Source organism: Xenopus laevis, chromosome 1S, assembly GCF_017654675.1.
Source record: "Xenopus laevis strain J_2021 chromosome 1S, Xenopus_laevis_v10.1, whole genome shotgun sequence".
In the NCBI taxonomy this organism is placed as follows: domain Eukaryota; kingdom Metazoa; phylum Chordata; class Amphibia; order Anura; family Pipidae; genus Xenopus; species Xenopus laevis.
In genome coordinates this window covers 164,704,844-164,726,278 of record NC_054372.1, presented here as the reverse complement: position 1 = coordinate 164,726,278, position 21,435 = coordinate 164,704,844, and the positions used below count along the sequence as shown (strand labels likewise).

Sequence of the window (21,435 nt, the reverse complement as noted above, 5' to 3'; positions counted from 1 at the left end):
TCAAATGGCAAGGAAGGGCCCTCTTTCAATGTTATACAGATTATAGATTGTATAGAATCTGTGTGTTCAATATATACATTCTTTTATTGTACAGTGATGCAACATTTGTTGGTGCATTACAAAAATATGTGTTAATAAAAATCATAATAAAAAATAAACAAAGTAAGTAAAGTTGTAGAATTTCTAGTCAGGTGATCTCTGAGGCAGCACACAGACCATCACAAAATGGTGGTTCAAGGCAAGAGATGTAAAAGGGCAATATTTACTTAAATATATAGTCTAGTTTGGTAAGATTCTTTAATCGGTCACTTAATTTGATATAAACTATCTGTTGCTTAAATATTCATTTTGGGGGTATATTTTTCCTTTAAGTAATCCATGATCATTTCCAGTAGTTCATTTAAACTTTAAAAAATGTGATTTCAACTGGCCCAATTTTGTATTCTTTCTGAGTCATTCTTCTGAATATGGCGTGAAGGTTCTGGCAAGCAGGTGTGAGGGAGCAGAATTCTTTTATGGGGTGCAGTTTCAAGAGTCAGAACCAGCAGTAAGTGCAAAGAACAGAAACAGTCCGATACTGCTTTCAACCTCAGTTATATTGGGATATTGGAAAGTTGCTTAGAATGAACACTTTCTTTCTATAGACTTAAAACATGTGGTGGACCCCTTGAGCAAATCACTTTCTGTACTTGAGGAAATGTATAATAAGGTCTATGTCATATGATTTTATATTACATAATATATCTGGCATAAAAACACAAACTAAGCATTACTGTGGAAAACACTGTAATATGGCTCACATCCGCCAAAAAAACGTGTAGGAGTTTATATGCCAGAACAAATCTATGTAAGCAAATGATTACTTCTGGATTGTGGGCACATGGAATCTATATGCATACATTAATGCTGCGGAATATTGAAAATCTTGAGTACGTTCAGCAACAATCTTAAAATATGGGACCTGTTACATGGAAAGCCTTTATCTGGAAAGCTCCGCATAATGGAATGGCCATCTCCCATAGACTCCATTTTCAATAATTAAATTCTTTTAAATGATTTCCTCTTTCTCTGTAATAATAAAAACAGTACCTTGTGTTTGATCCTAACTAATATTTAATTAATCCTTACTGGAAGCAAAGCCAGACTATTGGGTTTATTTAATGTTTAAATTACTTTTTGTACACTTGGGGGCAGATTTATCAAGGGTCGAATTTTTAAGTTAAAAATACTTTGAAATTCAACCATTGAATTGAAATACTTCATTGAATTTGGGTATCCAGCGGTCGAAGTAAAATAGTTTTATCGAACGAGTAAATCCTTCGAATCCAACGATTCAAAGAATTTCATCGAACGATTTTACTTTGACTTCCAAAAACTTAGAAAAATGCTCTAGAAGGTCCCCATAGGAAGGTTTAATTTGGCGAAGTATTGAAGTCTAAGTTTTTTTAAAGAGACAGCACTTCGATTATCGAATGGTCGAATATTTGAACGATTTTACTTCGAATCGAATCTAACTCGTAGTATCCTATTCGATGGTCGAAGTATCCAAAAAATTACTTTGAATTTTGAATTTTTTTACTTTGAAAATTCCCTCGAATTCACTTCGACCCTTGATAAATCTGCCCCTTAAAGTATGGAGATACAAAGTATGAAAATATCCTTTATCCCAAAAACCCCAGGTCCCGAGAATACTGTATAACAGGTCCCATACCAGTTTTACGGAAATCCCGCAAATTAATTTAACGTGCTTTGTGCAGAAACATACAGTAATCATTGCTACAGTTTATCATTATTGTGTATTCTGTTATTACATGTGGAAATATGCATGACAAAACTCAGATTGAGGTAACGTTGTGGTGGTTTGTGGGAAATGTGAATTATTGCTAAAGTTTGTGGGAAAGCGGACTAAATTATAGGTAATTTAATAATAATGGCTGAAATACATTGTACTTTTTTTTACATGTACTTTTTTCATAAAGCATTCCAATTTTGTAATAACATGCACTTAAAGACATCATGTGCGACATAGTCCTTGGTAGCTGCCAATGCCAAAGGCAAGGTGCAACTGTCATATGTTTTACTCAATGTTTTTACACCAGTACAGCTTATAGTGTTGTTCCTTAACGTAAGACAAACCTGCATATATGTTCAGCTTTAACACATAGGGATATATAAAAAATAAAAAAAAGTGTTATTATATATTGGCTCCTTTGAGTCAATCAAATACTTTATTTCAATTCCCCTGAACTTGATTGTATTCAACAAATATTTTGAATGGGATCATCTCAACAGAGTTAGATCGAATAAATTATAATCAAACGTTCAAGATAATGTTTTCAGAATCCTAGCATTACATGCAGTTTCCAGCCATATTAGAATTCCGATGTTATCTTGAAAAAACTTTTCAGCTTTTGAGAATCCAAAAGTAAACCCCCCAAAAAACAATTATCAGTTTTCCAAAATCAGAATATCAATTTTCAATTGATTTCAGTGGGATCTCTGTAAATCTGAGCTGAAGAGAGATAAAAGTTCCAATTGATTTGAGTTTGTTAAATATTTATGGGCAGATTTATCAAAGCTCGAATTTCGAATGTATGTGAATTTGTTTTTTACTCGAAATTCGAATGTACTCAATTCGACTGGGAGGTTATTTATGAAAAAATGTGATTGTCTAAAATTCGTTCAAATGGGAACGACCCGAAAATTCGATTTGCATTCAATTAGAATAAATTTAATTGACTGTTAGGAAGGCAATTAACATATGCCAATGGTTCAACAGACCTCGGCCATTGACTTGTAAATGAACTCGGCAGGTTTTAGGTGGTGAATATTCGAATCCGAATGGTTTCCATGATCGAGGTGTGATAAATCTCACATTCAAATTTACATTCGAGTTGGTGCTTTTAAATTCGAATTGCTGAGTTTTGACCAAAAATTTTTTTTTGACAAATTCGACATCAGAAGTTGGGATTGTAAAAACTCAAATCGTATGACTTTGATCAGCAAATCATTCATAAATCAAGTGGAAACATAATTAGCCTTAATAAACACGAATACCTCGGCCTTTGTTAAATGTGCCGCTTAGCGATGGTACCAGTAAATGCCTACCAGCCTTATCTCAGTAGAATTATTATTGGGAATAGCTGAGTTACAATAAGTAACTTTATGGGAAAGCCAAAACATCTAGAGAAATCAGAGAAATCATTTCCATGAAGTGTCTCGGTCTCGCGGATTCTATGCAGACTATATGGGCTGTTCTCTCCATTTCATTTAATGTAGTAAGCTATAGAAGTTATTATGAATTCTATTTAATTAACAAAATATTTGAGTGTAATTCTATCCTTTCCCACCAGCAGAGAGAAATGACACAAAGATGATGTTGTCTTCAGTTCATGCTGGTTTGTGTTTTTTAGTAAAGAAGAATGTATATCCTTTGAAAATAATCTTCAGCATTATTACTCTGTACCTCAGAGTCATTAAACGGATAAATACTTGCGATCAAGTCTAGATGAAATGCAAAGTTTATTCCCTGGTGTCAATGACAACAATCGAAACCAGATTATTATGAAATTTAATAGACCTTCGTTGCATTTGGCTCCCGAGAAAGAAAACTTTTGTTCTCAAAAAAAAAAAAAAAAAAAAGACCCCACAATGTCAGTTTAAACTTGAGCGAAGCCAACTAAATTATACAAGTTTATATGAAAAGTGAAATCATTTCATAGAAAATGCACATTTTTCTGAGCCAAAATATGTCCCTGCTTGGTGAAAAATCCATGGGAATTTTGTTTTGTTTGAAACGCCAAATGCTTGATATTAAAAAGACAAAAAAATCATTCAGTCCATTCAGCTTTGTGTAAAGGGCACTTTACAGTCACCGTGACCTCTCACTGATGCAACAAACAGAGAAACAGGGGCTCATTGTGTCAGGTAACCTCTACTCTCGTATTTCCTTTAAACCTTTCCTTAAACCTTTAATGAACAAAATGAAAAAAGCCCATTTGTGCATTTAGGGAGAAATGTAAACAAATTTGCGAATAATAATTTGCATATCACAATGTCATATTCTTCATTAGAGTATTTTTTTGCATTGCAAATCTTAATTGTGCATTGTGAACCTTTAAGGGTCAGGGCACACAGGCAGATTCATCGCCCTGGCAACAAATCTCTTCTTCGGGGCGACTAATCTCCTCGAACTGCCTCCCTACCTTCCCGCCAGCTAAAATGTAAATTGCTGACGGGATGGCACTCAGAGCGATTCGTTTTTCAAAGTCGCCCAAAGTTTCCTCGAGTGCCATCCCGCTGGCGATTTACATTTTAGCCGGCAGGAAGGCAGTTCAGGAAGATTAGTTGCCCCCGAAGAAGGGGAGATTTGTCGCCGGGCAACTAACCTCCCCGAATCTGCCTGTGTGCCCTGACTAAGACTAGCTTGAAGGTGGCGTAAACTTTTGGAGCAAACGTAACAACTTTTTCATTAAGAAGTTTTACTACATACACTGCACATTATCCAAATGTTGAGTGATGGGCAAAGTGTTAGTAAAAAAAAAATTTCACTTTGCGAACATTTCTTCTCATTGGGAACTATTTTTTCATTAGCGACCAATATTACATTCCCCCATTAGTGTACTAAACTGTTACTAAGGGAATGTGGCTATATCTGCATATTTAAATATTGTTGTAAAACTTGAAAAGATCATATAGCAAAATATTTAATTGCACAGCATCACTGCATACACACAAAGTGCTGACATTTCTTGCAGTTAACCCCAAAAGCTTGCTGCATCTACACTACATTTAATGTTGAACATATTGTCCCTGCGCTGTTTGGTGTTCACATTTGCTTCTCCCTTTTGAAGCCGTCTTCGGACAGAGGCCTTTTGCTGCTTTGTCAACTGCCGCTTCACCTTCTGTTTTACCATTTCCTTTAAAAAAAAGAAAACAATTCAATTACACTGCTTTGAAATTGTCAGTATAACACATATAAGGGTTTACATCTACAACTTGAAGCCAAATGAGATGAGGGTTTATGGTTTTCAAACAACAGCGCTTGGCAACATGGTTCTGCATCAAATGACCTGGGGTCTAGAAGTATCTACAGAAAATAAACATTAAATAATGTGCTTACTCTGCCTTTGAAGCCTGCTTCTTACTGGTGTAAGTTCCATTATCTGCCCTAGCATACGTAACAGTTCCAGTAAAGCACAGGATAAATGCTTAAGTAAAAGAGCATGATATAATACAATGGTGAGTGCTGGCCCAAAGCTCTACAAAATGTTTTTATATCTAAACCAAAACGTGAAGAACCAAGTGTCCCAAGGTAACACATCAGTTATAGACAATGATTATGAATATCTGCGCAATGTCAGAAGTAATCAATGGACTAACAATCTCAGAATTCTGTTTCTTAGCTCTTTTTATGGAAAGGAATGGAAAGGTAGAATCCAATGGGTGTCAAACCTCAGTGGGTAAAACTGCAACGTTTCCAAAAAGGAAAAAGAGAAAGTCAGACACAAATACTCCAACAAAAAAAAATGCTTTGATTTTATATAGTAGGCAGATATCATTACAACTGACTTGGGTTCCAAAATCGATTTTGCCCACCTACCGTACTACTGTAGTTTTAACTTATGAACTAAAAAAGAAAGAAGACAAAAGGTGGCCATACACAGTGATCCTGGGCGATTTTGGGCTGATCCGATCGTGCGCCCTACTGGATTTTTAGCCCTGCCCAATTGACATCTGCCCGACTTTAGGCTAGATATAGATCGGAGAAGCCTGTCGAAGGGCCCCATCCATGGGCAAATAAGCTGCTGATTCTGTCTGTCGGCAGCTTTTATCGGCCTTTGTATAGCCACCTTTAGGTCTGCATGAAATGATCACAACTGGACTAGCTGATTAATAAGGTTTCACAGCTCCATCTGGTGGCTTTGTATAAAAGTTTTCAGTTGCAACAACAATAAAAAATAAAAAAGAGGAAATAAAAACAGGAGAAACATGTACAAAACTGAATCTCTCAGGCCCTTCTATAGAATAGGTTAAAAAAAAAGTAATTGCCTCTCACATGAAGTAGAGAATTGAAGGCTTATACATACTAAGCCTGGGATTCATCAAGTTTTAATTCCACTCTAGAAAAGGATTTGCTGTGGAGGTCAGAAGTAATCACTAGAATATTGCTCTTGGTAATGGATAATGTACTGGAAAAATGATCTGGTCTTGGTGAGATTAGATCAAATCAGTTTTGCATTCTGATCAAGCAACATGAAGCAAATATAATGCAGGCACAGAATCACCTTAACTAGAGGTTGGTGCTCATAATAAGCAGCAACCTGCCCAAGTTCATTATAATCATAAAAAAATAATTTTAAAGGAAAGAACAGCATGTGTAGGAATGTGCAAGCCATAATTCTGTCATGTTAAGGACAAATAAATCCACACTATACATTCATTCTATTTTGGTAACCTAATCTCTTGTAATTACATGTTATTATATTATTTATACAGATGCTATCAGCGCCGGATTTCTTTGCCGACCGCCCCTAGGCTGCGCGGTCTGACCAGGCGGCCGTGCGGTCCTAGCACGCGCCTACACTTCTCCTTCCCAGCGCGCCGGCAAAAAAACGCCGGCGCAGCTGGTGTATTTGAATGGGGACGCACACGTCCCCATAATGCAGCTGGGCGGCATGCTGCCCCTATTTTATGCCACCCTAGGCTAGGGCCTATGCGACCTTGCCGCAAATCCGGGCCTGGATGCTATAGCTATATGCAAGACTGAACTCTATGAATATCCGATCCAGTTTTCCAGCAGCAAAAGAAGTCGATTTTATCTAGCTTTTGCGATTAACATGAATTATGGCTCCTGGACAATCCCTGGATTCACTCAGCTAAACTTAGATTTCAGAATGCAAAAGGGTTCTCGTTAAAAAATAAATATGGGGGGCGTGGCCTGGAGCTGAATGTAAGAGGTCGCACGTGAGGGGAGCTCCGGGTCCTGGTCTAAAATTATCCTGCATTATCCTGAATAATTGACCTAAAAATGGAGAAGAATAACATATAGTGGTAACCGCTTCCCCCAAGAACACTGATGGGCCAAAACATAGCGCAAACGAGAGCCTCCGAGGCTGCGGCGCTCCTTGAGAGATATGCCAGAGAGCCGCTTGACGAACAAGATGGCGACGAGCTGCAGAACCCAGGTCCAAAAAGGTATAACGTTTCTTTTCAATAAGTGTCCTTGTGAATCTGTAACAAACCTCAAGTGATCAAAAAGCAAGTGCTGAAATTACCTTCTGCACAGATTAAGCGGTCACAGAGTGAAACACAGAACACAATGTGCATATAAGGTAATGTTGAAGCGCCTCAGATCCTCTGATTTTAATGATGTACTTAGTTTTGCTTTTTGATCACTTGAGGTTTGTTACAGATTCACAAGAACACTTATTGAAAAGTAACTTTATACCTTTTTGGACACAATTATAAATATGGACATTATCAGGAATCAAGATGGGATTTTGACACTTTGGCTCAGCTATTCCAAATTAAATGGATTGAAACACATTGGGACATTTGTAATGCAATTAAGGATCACTAATAAATACTGTTGTTCCCGCCCAATACCCTCACTGTTTCCTCACCCACAATTTACTCTATTTAACACAGAACAGTATGTGATTATACAGGCTTGAGAAAGGGTCCTGCGAGGCCGGAAACGTTGCCACATGTCTGCTCACATTTGAGCAGAGCATAAAGTACACTTTTGATTATTATACAAATTGCAGTGTGCTGCAGTATATTGGATTTCTGCAATTGATTTTCTGACCAATGACAGGTTGGATCTAATACTGCTAGAAGCACCTGATCTGAAAGGATATATCGAATGAGGTAGAGCACTCCATCTTTGTGTTGTTATAGAGAGGTTTTTATACTCCAAATACTCAGAAAGATAGAAAATGATAATGTTAGCAAAGCCTGGTAAACTGGAGAGCGTGCTCCCTGAATTCTGCTATGGCTAAACTGCCAAGTATGCTATAGGCTTTAAGGTACAAGAAAAAGCATATAGTGGAACCCCAAAAAATGAACGTAAAATCTGAATGAGGAACCACAAATGACAAAGAAATATGTCAACTAGCTAAAATGGGATCAGCTGCCTTAGCAGTCCGATCCCATTCGGATCAATGGAGTGGTAGTGTTTATTGGTGCTCTGCAGCAGCTCTGAGCACTATCACCATTCAGGAGCATCAGATCATGCTCCCTTGCTGGCTTCTTGTAAGTGAATTAACCTTGAGAGTGAGGGACTCAGAGATAATGTAGGTAAAAAAAAAATGAGGAGTAACATAATATGCTCTTAATATTAGGGATGCACCGAATCCACCATTTTGGATTCGGCCGAACCCCCGAATCTTTCTTGAAAGATTTGGCCGAATGACGAAACAAATCCTAACTTGAATATGCAAATTAGGGGTGGGAAGGGGAAAACATTTTTTACTTCCTTGTTTTGTGACAAAAAGTTATGCGATTCGGATTCGGAAATTAGGATTCGGTTCGGCCAGGCAGAAGGATTTGGCCGAATCCTGCTGAAAAAGGCCGAATCCTGGATTCGGTGCATCCCTACTTAATATTACCATAAGCCAGATGCAAGGGGAAAATAAAACTGGAAACATAGTAGCTCTTTAATTTAGCAGTCTAGATCATACCATTTAGCAGTCTGAAGGAGAGCAGAGCACTTACCGGTGGAATTGTAGAACAGCTACCAACAGTGCCTACAGAAGTCACACTTGTAGTTCTTGTTCTGTGTTCATTAACATGAGCCAGGCTTTCTTCATCTCTAACAACAAAAAGTTTCAATATTTAAGTGTAGTCAATAAAACTCCAATTTGTCCACTTGTGCACTAATGCAACCAGACATTTGATTATTTTAACTGTACTAGATCAGTAGGACATTAGGATGGCACACAAAACAGTGGGTATTGCTTCCTATAGATTTTAATGGAAATCATGTGATACTGCAGGCTGAGGCAGCTATTATCTTAGAAATGCATTTTCGTGCCATGAATAGCCTGAAGAAGCTGTGCCAGTTGGTCACCATTAAAGTAGCTACTGCCAGGGACCAACAATGTAAATGGGCACAAATTACTTTAAATAAACATTTCCCATACTAACAAATGTAAAGTAAAAATCTGTTGCCTTTTCCTACCTGAATGGTTTATATTCTTTATTAAATTCAGACAGATTAACAAGCTCAGGGCACCCATCGTGGCATTCATCTGAATCTTGGTCTCCAACTTGATCATCCCCATCTCTCTGACAATTGTCTTCTATCAGTCTTTCATCCTCAAGTGAAGAGCTGCATGGGATACAGGTAGTTTGATTTTCACCAGGATGACCTTCCAGCTCTGCCAATGCTTTATTAAATTCTGCCAAGTCTAAACTCTGAAGCCTCTCATTCTCATCAGCTATTTCTTGCACACAGTTTTTCCAAGACAGGTTGGTTGGAGTCTCTGAAGTGCCTGTTGCACTATTGCCAATATTTGCTTTCTCTCCATCCCCGTCAGTTGGATCCTTGCAGGATGTTTTACCATCATCATTGTCATCATCATCGTTGTCATCATCATCTTCAACTTCATCATCACTGGGCCCTGATGGCTGTAGAAGCTCATCATCTTCTTGCATTTCTTTAGTGAAACCACTAGCTGCAATTTCCACATCAAGAGAACATTCTCTCCTTTATAAGAAAAAACAGACCAGTAGTAAGTATAAGAACAAAATGCTATAACATTTCCACTGAAATGAGTCTGAGAAAAGGCTGATAAAGTTACCCTAGCATCTAAATAAAATACTTTTTTGTGCCTTAAAGGGGAACTAAAAAAGTCAAATAGAATAACGCTAGAAATGCTGTATTTTGTCTACTAATCATAAACATGAACTTACTGAAAGCCTAGTAAAACAAATAATTTATGCTTTCAAAGTTGGCTGCAAGGGGTCATCATCTTTGATTAAACAAACTTTGATTAACTTTGTTAAACATCTATGCAAGACCAAGACTACGCACATGCTCAGTTTGGTCTGGGCTTCAGTTGTGAGGTTAAGCTTAGGGATCGTCATGAATTATCAAAACAATATCTACCATAGAAGCCTATACAGCAAGCACTGTTTCTGCGGATACAAACCTCTACACAGTCACTGGCTGCTCTACAGTGAAACAAACAAAGCTGCTCGAGTTCTGGGAAGTAAGGTGGGGGCTCTCCCCTGCAGTTTGAAAGTATGATTGTTTACCTGCAGAGCAGTTATGAACCATCTGAAGTTTCTTATCTGCAGCAGTCAGAGCAAGTAAAACGTAGCGGGAATTTCACTGCATACAATCAGGTTTCTTATAAAAATGGTACATATTTTTTAATTGCAGTGTATTGGAGATTTATTTTTCATAAAAGAAAGTAAAAATTGGATTTCATTTTTTTGCTTTTACATCTCCTTTAATACTTATTGTTTATGGCCCCAAACATTAAGTTGAATTTTTCTACTACAATATATTTAAATGGCTAATTAATTAGGGCCTGACCAGGGCCTGTGAACTTCTAGACCCCCCCTGATAACTATTTTTTTTCATAGGCAAAAATTACTTTACCTTGATACAAATAGCATATCCCCTATTCAGTGAAACGGGTGATTCTTACTATAAGTGTATGAGAACGCTCCCATGAAGCTAAACAAAAGCCATAATACTAAATAGACATTAAAGATAGGCAGCCCTAATTCTAAATGTAAATGAGACAGGCAGGTGTGCAGGCCAATGAATAGAGTTTATGAGTGGTGGAATAGTTTAGAACATATGCATGTCATAAAGTTAAGATGGTTATATGAAAAATAGCCACACAAATACTTTGTTTCTACTCTAAACCCAACAACTGTATATCACAATAAAAAATAAAAAAAATAACCCTAATAGAACATTTTTCTAGTCAGTGCTTACAGAATGGAGAATTCCAGTAGGATTTTGTCTGGGACATCGGAACGCTTATAAATAAAATGAGAATATTTCAGAAAAATCCCCAGACTAACACCAAAAGCCAAACCACTTCACATTGAATACTAACCTGGAGAGTTACTTATCTACTCACTCTTTCCATATATACTGTATTTATACAACTCTTTCTGTTGACTTTTAAATTAACTTTCAGGAAGTGTTAGCAATTTTTCAATTGGCACAGTTTTACGGTTTCTGCTTTTTATTATTTTTAAGTTATGTAACTTTCTATTCTATATCATTTTGCAATAAAACAATTATATGTTGTTGCTGGAATCACAGAGTCTGTCAAGTATATATATTTTTAATTGCTGTTTGGTTTTTGGTTTCTATAGTAGCCCTCTATTATTCACCTTCCATTCTGATTTCCAAACCACTGGCAGGTTGCTAAGGAAAGCAGGACTCTAGCAACCAGATAGCCAATGAAATTCCAAACTATGTAGAACATTAAAAAGAAAAATGAACATCAATTGAAACTTGTTTCACAATAATACTGTTTAAATCAGTTACAAAAATGTAACTGAATTAGCCTGTTTTGCTGCTTCTACAAGCTACTATCTAAAAAAACTCCTACTGTGCTGGACAATTACAATAAAAAAATAGAAATAGCACACAAATTAGTTTAAAAAGCTGGGGATAACCCCTGTGTTTAATTGTGACTTAGCAATCAGCACAGTATGTTTCTGGAACATACCCCTTTCTTAGTTTTTAAAAGCTCACCCTTCTGTGACAGAACTAGATAAATCACCATTTAGGAAAAGAATAAAACCCAAGACATAATAATGTACTCTCTGTGTGCAATCAACATTGCAAATGGAGAGTTTTATTTTACAGTAAACTGATGGGTCTTGCACTGAACCTAACTGCCAATGGCAGGGTGACATCTGCTGAATTCAAGCAGACATAGGAGAGTGTTCATACATGTGTTTATCTGTCCCTTCGGCTGCAAAGTGTTTAACAAACTGACACATTTGCCTAAAAAGACAGAAAAGAATTCGAACATTATTCTTATTTATGGCATGTTAGCACTCAGTACCAGCGCTGCGCTCTAACACCCCTTCAGCCCCTGTTGCAACCTGAAGTAGGGTTTAGCAATTCTCTTCTCATTGCTAGAAGAAATCAATCTAGTGTGGTATAGAAACTGCGATGAAATGACTGGTATTTTTTTTACTGAGTAGTAATCATTGTTACCACCTATCAATTAATGTGTTAAAAATGATTCTTATAAAGTGCAATTGAGTAGCATTCACAGCAATAAGTCAAAATCGCTTCACTCCTATCCTTCAACATGGAAGCCATGTTTTATTCCATACACAGATACAGCGACATAAGCCAATATATACTCACTGGATATCCTTAAAAGTGGGATATAGTTCACTCTCATAGTTAAACCGCTTCAGAAAGAAATCTCTGATGCATTTTACGTCCCTGTCGAAATACCTAAAAAAAAAAAAAAAACACAGAGAACCCTCACAGGGGTCATTTATGTAATTCATGAAATTTACATTTTATTGATTATTAAATCAAATACATTAGTAGTTAGTTTATTTAAAGGTAATTTTTTTTTAAATAAAAGATTCATTAAATGTAATGACATTGGTTATTTTGCATGGGACCCTTAGTTAACTGCACATTTATATGGTTTACATCAGTCTAGATGTGATGCTATCTGTGATCATTTCAAAATTAAATGGTGACCTCTACTGACCAATGAATGAAAAATGGTTCGTTAATTGCTTGGATTTGGAAAAGAATACCTCTGAAATAGGGAATCTCTCAGAAAAGTGCCCATGTTTTATTAAAGGGGAACTATCGCAAAAATGAAAATGTAATATAAGCTTCAGCATACTGATATAAGAAACTTTCTGAATACAATCAATTAAAAATTCTGTACTGTTCCTGAAATATTGCAGTTTGTCTTTACTATCCCTTTTTTAACATCTGTTTCTCTTCATTCTGTCTTCATGCAGGAGTTGGGTTCAAATTTTCATTGACAGATCAAAATATATCTTATAGGGGAACTCCGTTTGCCTAGAAGATGTATTAGAGCTCACTCTATTAAAATCACCAGACATCATGTGTCTCTACATGCAGGATTTGTGCAAAAGGCAGTTATTTCGTTAGATTTTGTTTGTGCTGGAATCAGTTATTTGAGTGAGCTCTATTTCTTCTGCTACTGAAGGAAGCCCCCTATAAGAAATATTGGATCTAACTGTCAATGAATATCTGACACCCAACACCTGCATAAAGAGAGAATGAAGAGAAAAAGATGCTGAGAGAGGGATAGTGAAGATAAACTTGATTATTTCAGAAATTATGCAGAATATTTAATTGATTGTATTTTCAAAGTTTCTTTTTTCAGTATGCTGAAGCTTATATTAAATTTTAATTTTGCGATAGATCCCCTTTACACGAGAAATATATTGGTCAGTATAATATCATCACAAAGTCAGGCTGCTCCAATATCAAATTATTTTGTAATATTTAATTACCGGTACATATTTAGAAATTTTAATTGAAAAGTGAGGGAATGACAGCATGAGGTTACACTCAATGAGTACAGTTGTTGTATATGCAAATTAATAGATGGATGATATTGTAGGAATGTCCAAAACCCATTTTAGGCTTTAAACAGAAACATATAGCATAAGTGAAAGGTCATTTTTATTTTTTAAAAAAATGTCTCATTATTGGGAATCCTCATAGATCTGCTTCTGTCCGTTTTAGTGAGTGGTGGGCATGTCCTAAAGGTCGCTGCCAGAAGCACTGTAGGAGACAGACACCCAAGCATGGCCCGACACTCACAGAATGATAGATAGAAATCAGTTCTCTATCAGGTCCACCTGGCTGCTATTTGCTTTGTATCCTACAGTGCAGTGTGCTGAGTGCATCCGGCTCCCCTGCACAGCCTGGGTAAGGAGGCTGCAGGAAGTGTAACGGATGGGTAGGACTAGTAGGTTAAAATTCAATAAATCAGTCCAGAACATTCCTTCCATCATAAGAGGAGTATAATGCACTGGCACATTCTTGTTTTTTTATACAATATTTTAAGGACATCCCAAATAATAGAAAACTGACCACTCAGCATTTGCGTGTGAAGTGGACACCATTTGTGGGAAATCTATCATTGTTATACGATCCTCTTCATCCAGCATCAAATTAAACTCATTAAAGTCCCCATGGATCAAACCATGATTGGCAAGTTTGACAATGAGATCCATTAATTCACTGTATAAGGAAGCTGGGTCTTCAATGTGACGCACTTGGCACCTGAAAGAAGGAAAAAAATGAATGACCTAAAGAAAGAGGTGTATTAACAATAAATGGAAAAACAATAAGTCTATTACTCATGATAACAGCCTCTTAGGATTTTTTGCAGGTTAATATATTGCTTTTTACCAACACAAATATTTTGTCAAATCTAGATGCTTACACTGTATAATATACTTACAATGGATAGCCATTAATTAGCTCCATAACCACTGCATGCCTGTTGTAGTCATACGGCTTGGGAACTGGGAATCCTCTATCATACAGTGCCTGAGGTAAAGGAAAAAAGTGTTGAAAAAACATACGGTAAGTTCAGATATTTTTGAGAAAATCAATATATTTTATAAAGCATTTTAACAAATTAGAGAGCAGAATCATATTTATTAGCCCTTGTAGAAACCCAGCAGTTTGAAGCCTAAAGGTAAATTGGAGTAAATGTGAATTATTTGATTAAAATCGAGGTCAATTGCCACCCAGAAACCAGTACAGTTAGAATTCAAAAGTATTTAGCCCCAAAGTATTTTCAGAATGCATCTGCTTTCTAATATTTTGTTTTATTTATATATATAAAACAAACAAGGGAAAGTTGTGCTCACCACTAATTTTTAAAAACATTAGGCAGGGGTGCAATGAGGCTGTGACCACAATATATATAGACAAATACAAGAGTCCTCTGCACTTAACCCATTATCGATATATTTAAGACAGAGATATTTTGTGCATACTGCTACTGGAAAATGCCTTACCCTTTAAACAAAACAGGGATTGTTTGTCCATATATTGCAATATATTTAAGCTGGCCAACTACGTCAAAGTCATCCCATATCTGGCCAGTCCTATGCTCAATTTTCATCTGATTCATTAAGAATTCTATTGCTTCATTATACATTTTACAAAGGGACTAAGTTTTACCTGCAACTTACTAGCTGCTTTCAAAGTAAAACTCCTAAACTGGCCACATATGGGATGACTTTGACGTAGTTGGCCAGCTTAAATATATTGCAATATATGGACAAACAATCGCTGTTTTGTTTAAAGGGTAAGGCATTTTTCAGTAGCAGTATGCACAAAATGTCTCTGTCTTAAATATATTGATATTGGATTGAGTGCAGAGGACTCGTGTGTGTGTGTGTGTGTGTGTGTGTGTGTGTGTGTGTGTGTGTGTGTGTGTGTGTGTGTGTGTGTGTGTGTGTGTGTATATATATATATTCAGCATATTGTGTGTTGGTCTCTAAGCTCAGTAAGTGACATCGGCACTGAGCATGTGCAGTGAATAAGCAGAAAAGAATATGGGGAGATGCAAGGTCATATTTGGAGACACAGATCTTTACTGTTAAAGGGCTGTGGTTGCCTTAGGTTGGTACAGAAGCCCAAAACATAATGTATAACATTTCTGCCCTACTTCTATAGTTGCATTTTAGTTCTCCTTTAGTCTCCTGACTTCTATAGGACTGTGACTGCTTTTACTGTTTTTCGTGGTTTTTACACTTGATAAACACCAAATTTTTAGACAAAATTAAAAAACAAACACATTTTTAGAGATTTTTGAGAAAAACAGAAAGTCGAATGTTAATAAATGTTTTGACTGCTGCAGAGAACTTCCTAGCTCGAGACCCCAGACTATGAAACAATCAAAGAGTCTAGTGCTCCATAGTCATAAACATGCAAATACAGTAGATAGTATCAAGAAATAGTGTTGTACTAAGGTATAGGCTAGCACACAGGAAGCAGGTAGTTAGTTGCAAGACTCAATGCAGTAAAGAGCAAATTATAGCATTTTATACACTGAATATATGCGGTTACCTTCATATATGCAAATTCTTTCATTGCAGCCAAGCGGGACAAATAAAGCCAAGACATCTTGTGTCTGTGTTTGTGATAATCACGCTTGTTTTTAAGGTTCCGAAAAGATGTTCTTCCCAGTCTATGCAGTTTTAGTGCCAGTTGGTTCTCATCTTCGTTTGCCACAATATAAATATCTACAGTCGGAAAAGTGAAACGGCGTAGAGTGTAGTTGGGGCAGAATAAAGCACATCTTTGACACATATACAAAAATGTAAAACTAAATATGATTTCAAGAGTTCCACATTTCCCACCAATGAAAATATAAATCATACCTAACTTAGGAAAATTGCCATATGTATTAATTTCTGTTCATTCTATTCTATTTTTTATTTAGGAAATATAATGGAACGTTAAAAATAGAATGAATGTGTTACAAAAAATAAATAAATAAATCAAACATGTTCTGCAAGAGGTAGAATTGCTGGGTATAGTGAACATTTTACCTGACTCTTTGCCAACACCCATCTGGTTTCCAACTGAAGTCACAACTTCACGAGAAGACAAAGTCTTTAATGCTAAATAATCGTAGCCACCGTAAATTAATCGATAACCCTGTACAGCTTTAAAAAAAAAATAAAAAAAAATGTCAAAACATAATTATACAATCAGAAAAAGGCTATAATTGCCCAACACAGCCACAATTCAGTTGTGTTGGTCCCAAGTGTATTATACAGGCAGAACATTACACTTGACATCATATGTTGATAACAGTGTTATACATTTTATCCCCCCCCCCCCAACATCCTCACCACATTATACAGTCAGGAGAGAGGTCATGCACCTCCAGCATAACTGCAAATTTTGTATTTCTAAACAGTCTGGCATGCTGGGTGATCATTAAAATGATCTGCAGTAACAGTGAAATATAAGCAAGCTGTGTGTTTAAAGATTGCTGGGAAATATTATCAGTGTTTAGGCAAGAGTGTAGATGTAAGTACCAGTCTATCTGGTCATGCCTTCACTCACAGACACAAACACTAGCAGCAAAACAAGCAGCAGGACCAGAGTTTGTGAGTGGAAGGGTATAAATTAAAAAATAAAAACAGTAAAACTGATATTTGCATGCGTTAAAGGAAAGAGAGATAAAAAACTGTAACATAATTTTGATAACTCACTTTTTGTCCGCTCATATGCAATGAGCTTGTGCTTCACCAGCTCACGTAAAATTTTATTGCATCCTCCATGTTTCAAGCTTGCTATGGAGGCTATTAAACTTGCTGGAACTATCTCATGGTTCTTCATACCCATTTCAACCTAAAGGTGTAGAAAACATTTAGGACAAAAAAAAAACGAACACCAAATTTAGTACGGATGACATGTAATTTAAAAGATTTAACAGGGAAATATGTTGGCTTTATATAAATACGTGTTAAAGGGGTTGTTCACCTTCAAACAACTAGTTCTTTTCAGATAGATCACCAGAAATAAAGACTTTTTCCAATGACTTTCTATGTGTTAGCGTTTTTCTGATATTGAAGTGTAAAGTATTATTTTTCATCCTCTGAAGAAGCTCTGGGAAGGGGGGTCGCTGACCCTGTAAAATGTTCTAAATGGATACATTTAGTTGATACATTTCTTTGTCGCAGCTGAGCAGAATCTCTGGGTTTCATTACAGGCAGCTGTTAGAATTGATACAATAGTTGCTAATACTCCAGAGATGCTGCTGAGAAATGGATCAAATAAATGTAGCAAAATTGTAACAGTTTAGAGTCTGCGCCTGAATTACTGAGCTGCCAGACTCAAACACCAGAGACAGGAACATTCAACTTTAAACTTACATTTCGGAAAAACAGTAAAAAATAAATGATGAAAAGTAATTGAAAAAAGTAGTTATTTCTAGGGAACAATCTGAAAACAACTGAATTGAAAAAAAGTTTTTGGAAGGTGAACAACCCCTTTAATAATAACTACACATTCAACATAAGACAATTTAAAAGAATTTCAATTAAAATGGGCTCAGCTTATTATATTCATTAGAAGAAGAAAAAATAATAGTATTTCATTAAACATAGAAAATGGATATTGTTTTATTACTCATATTTTCTGGATTCTGAACAATTGGGTCACGCCTGACACAAACAAGGTAAGTCTGTTTGGTCAAAGTTGCCCGAACTAAATTGCATGATCTGTCAATTTGTGCAAAGTCTTAATGAGAGAAACTTAGTACTTCTTTTAGGGCTTCCTTGTCTTTGGCATAGTAAACAATGTTTTAATTTACGATGAATAGCGTAAAACTGGGAGAGAATATGACTAAATGGTCCCTCATCCTCCTTCTTGCTGTAACTCTTCTATTACAAATACTGTACATAAAGGAGATATATAGGATATATAAAACAAGACTAATTTTGTAGGCAATAACGAATAATATATAGTGCTGGTTTTACTCAGGGATAAAAATGTATTTTATCTTCAAATGGCTATTTTATTGGAGGCCCCCATAGAACTGTAACAGTCCCTGTCTGTTTTTCAAATGAGGGGTGGTCACTGCCAGAAGCACAGTAGGAGGGGGACAGCCAATCACAGCCCTGCAGTCACACAAGCAAAGACAGCCTTCAGTTGCTGATTGGTTGCTATCCTACAGTGCAGTGCCACTGGCTCCCCTGCATAGAGAACTCAGCAGGCAGGAAGTGGAACAGATGGGCAGGGCTAGTTGGGTTTACAGTGAGTCTTCCAATAAATCAGCCCCAAACACATCATTTCTAAGATTATTCTTTCTAGTTAGGAGGAGTGTAATGCACTGGCAGATTGTTGTTTTACACAATATTTCTCCTTTAAGTGAAGCCTTCAAGTATTGGTAAAGGTTGTCAGTCAAGTATTAGAGGAGAAGCGACCTCCATTTGGATGGAGGTGTCACAAATTTCAGGGATGTCCAACTTGCAGCACTGACAGCTGTTGCTGATAACTTTTAGCCTTTGACTGTCAGTGGGATGCTGGGGAGTTGCAGTCAAACAATAACTGGAGGTCTGACGTTAAGATATGCCTTATGTAAACGTATACAGTGAAAGCATCACCTAATAGTGTAATATGTTCTTTATAATATTATCAACCCCACCACCACAAAAAAAGACTAGGCTACTGACCTTTCTGATCAGCCCAAATCCTCCTCCTAAACCCAAAGCGTAGGTGGCCAGGGTGGCGTTTTTTCAGCCAAATTGGGCTACTAATTTAAATCCCAGGCGGGTTCTGAAAGTACAAACTAGCCAAGGTACGGATTTGGGTTACTTTTCAGACCTTCGGCTGGTTTGTAATTTGAAAACCAGCCTTAGTTTTTTACTACCCTAATGTGGCCAAGCCTCCGTCTCCCAATCCATGTTGGGTAATGTAGTTTTTGTTTAACATTTTGCCAACTGTCATGTTTAAAGTAAGAATGCAATACCCAGTATGCAATGGGACTGACTTGTGTACAAGTCTGGAGTTACCAGATATTGGGCTCTGTACCTGAGTTTCCCTTCACTCTTAAAGGGATACTGTCATGGGAAATTTTTTTTTTTTTTCAAAATGAATCAGTTAATAGTGCTGCTCCAGCAGAATTCTGCAAAAATTATATTCAATTTTGAAATCTGACATGTGGCTAGACATTTTGTCAATTTCCCAGCTGCACCTGGTCATGTGACTTGTGCCTGCACTTTAGGAGAGAAATGCTTTCTGGCAGGCTGCTGTTTTTCCTTTTCAATGTTACTGAATGTGTCTCAGTGGGACATGGGTTTTTACTATTGGGTGCTGTTCTTAGATCTACCAGGCAGCTGTTATCTTGTGTTAGGGAGCTGTTATCTGGTTACCTTTCCATTGTTCTTTTGTTTGGCTGCTGGGGGGGAAAAGGGAGGGGGGTGATATCACTCCGACTTGCAGTAGAGCAGTAAAGAGTGATTGAAGTTTATCAGAGCACAAGTCACATGACTTGGGCAGCTGGGAAATTGACAATATGTCTAGCCCCATGTCAGATTTCAAAATTGAATATAAAAAAAATCTGTTTGCTCTTTTGAGAAATGGATTTCAGTGCATAACTCTGCTGGAGCAGCACTATTAACTGATTCATTTTGAATTCTTTTTTTTTTTTTTCCCCATGACAGTATCCCTTTAAGCATTCTCACATTTTCTGATTTCTGGTGACTTTCCTCAATTTCAGAGCAAAAAAAATCTGCCTGCCACCAAAATGTCTAGAGGTTGACCTGCTTTCCCAATATTTATTGAAATTGTATATGTATTAGGGCCTCATGTGACCCCTATAAGTCCTGGGCCCCCCTCTGTGGTTACTCCTCTGGTGACGGGCAAATCTTTCCCATTTTGCTCCATGGAAAAATTTAAAAAAAGGCATATTTTCATATATATTGATTTCTTTTTTAGACTTTATTTTCAATGCACATATTGTGCTGTTTTTGGGCTACTTTTGACGTGCCTCGTGGCTAGTTTTGGGCTGGTATTATAGCAGACTTGGGCTGGTTTTGAAAACAGGACCTGAGAACCCTGCGGGGGGCTGAACTACACCGCTCACTATCCAACTGAAACCCGAGCCTTATACACTATCAGAAATAGGACAATGAGCCCTGTCCCAAAAACACGAGTCAAGTAGATCCTGTGAGCTAGCGGCCATATGAATAATGTAGCTCACGTGCGCACCTCAGACTGTTATCATGATTAAAAAAACACCATTTATCAGTCGGACAGTAACTGTATCTTCCTACACGTTCCATACTTACCGCGGTTAAAACACGGAAATCTTCTCTCGACAAATAGCGCAACAAAAGTACATTGAGCTTCCCCATGCTGAGACCCAGGCTGTGGAACGCATACTATCCACGTGCGTGCGGCTCACCGAGACGTACAGACGTCATCGTTCTGATTCCGTCAGGTCCTGACAGTGCGTAGTTTACATTAGTTTGCAGTAAAGTGCAGTTTACATTATTTTACAGGAGGCTTTGACATTCAAATAGGGTTTGAATACACAAATATAAGGTATAAATGTTCCTTTTAAAACTGTAGTAGCGTGAGGATAGGATTTTAAGGAGCCGAGTTTGAATTGTTTGTTTTATCTCCCATTCGGGTCCTTGCTGCCTAGGTGAGCGAAGGAAAGTTTGAAGGGGGCGGGAAGGAGTAATGAAGAGGAGAGAGGTGAGCGTCAGGAACATGCCAATACTTTATAAAACACGCAGATTTATCAATGGTCGAATTTCGAAGTAATTTTTGGGTACTTCGACTAGGGGATAGTCATACTTCCATTCGAATTTTAAAAAAACTTTGAAATTCGAAGGTCGAATTATATAGAAGTACTGTCTCTTTAAAACTTCAACTTCGACCATTCGCCACCTAAA

The 21,435-nt window shown here is 37.1% G+C and overlaps 1 protein-coding gene across 1 annotated transcript; it reads right to left on the bottom strand.

Moving 5' to 3' along the window:
• Positions 1–4,464: 4,464 nt before the first annotated feature.
• On the bottom strand, positions 4,465–20,980 carry riok2.S (RIO kinase 2 S homeolog; the record flags this gene model as incomplete). Its single annotated transcript, NM_001094751.1, is given in 10 exon segments — positions 4,465–4,919; positions 8,719–8,815; positions 9,185–9,712; positions 12,359–12,451; positions 14,090–14,281; positions 14,463–14,551; positions 16,085–16,260; positions 16,570–16,686; positions 17,242–17,380; positions 20,824–20,980. Coding segments are annotated over 10 exon segments (1,659 nt in total). The 3' UTR covers positions 4,465–4,757.
• Positions 20,981–21,435: the final 455 nt, after the last annotated feature.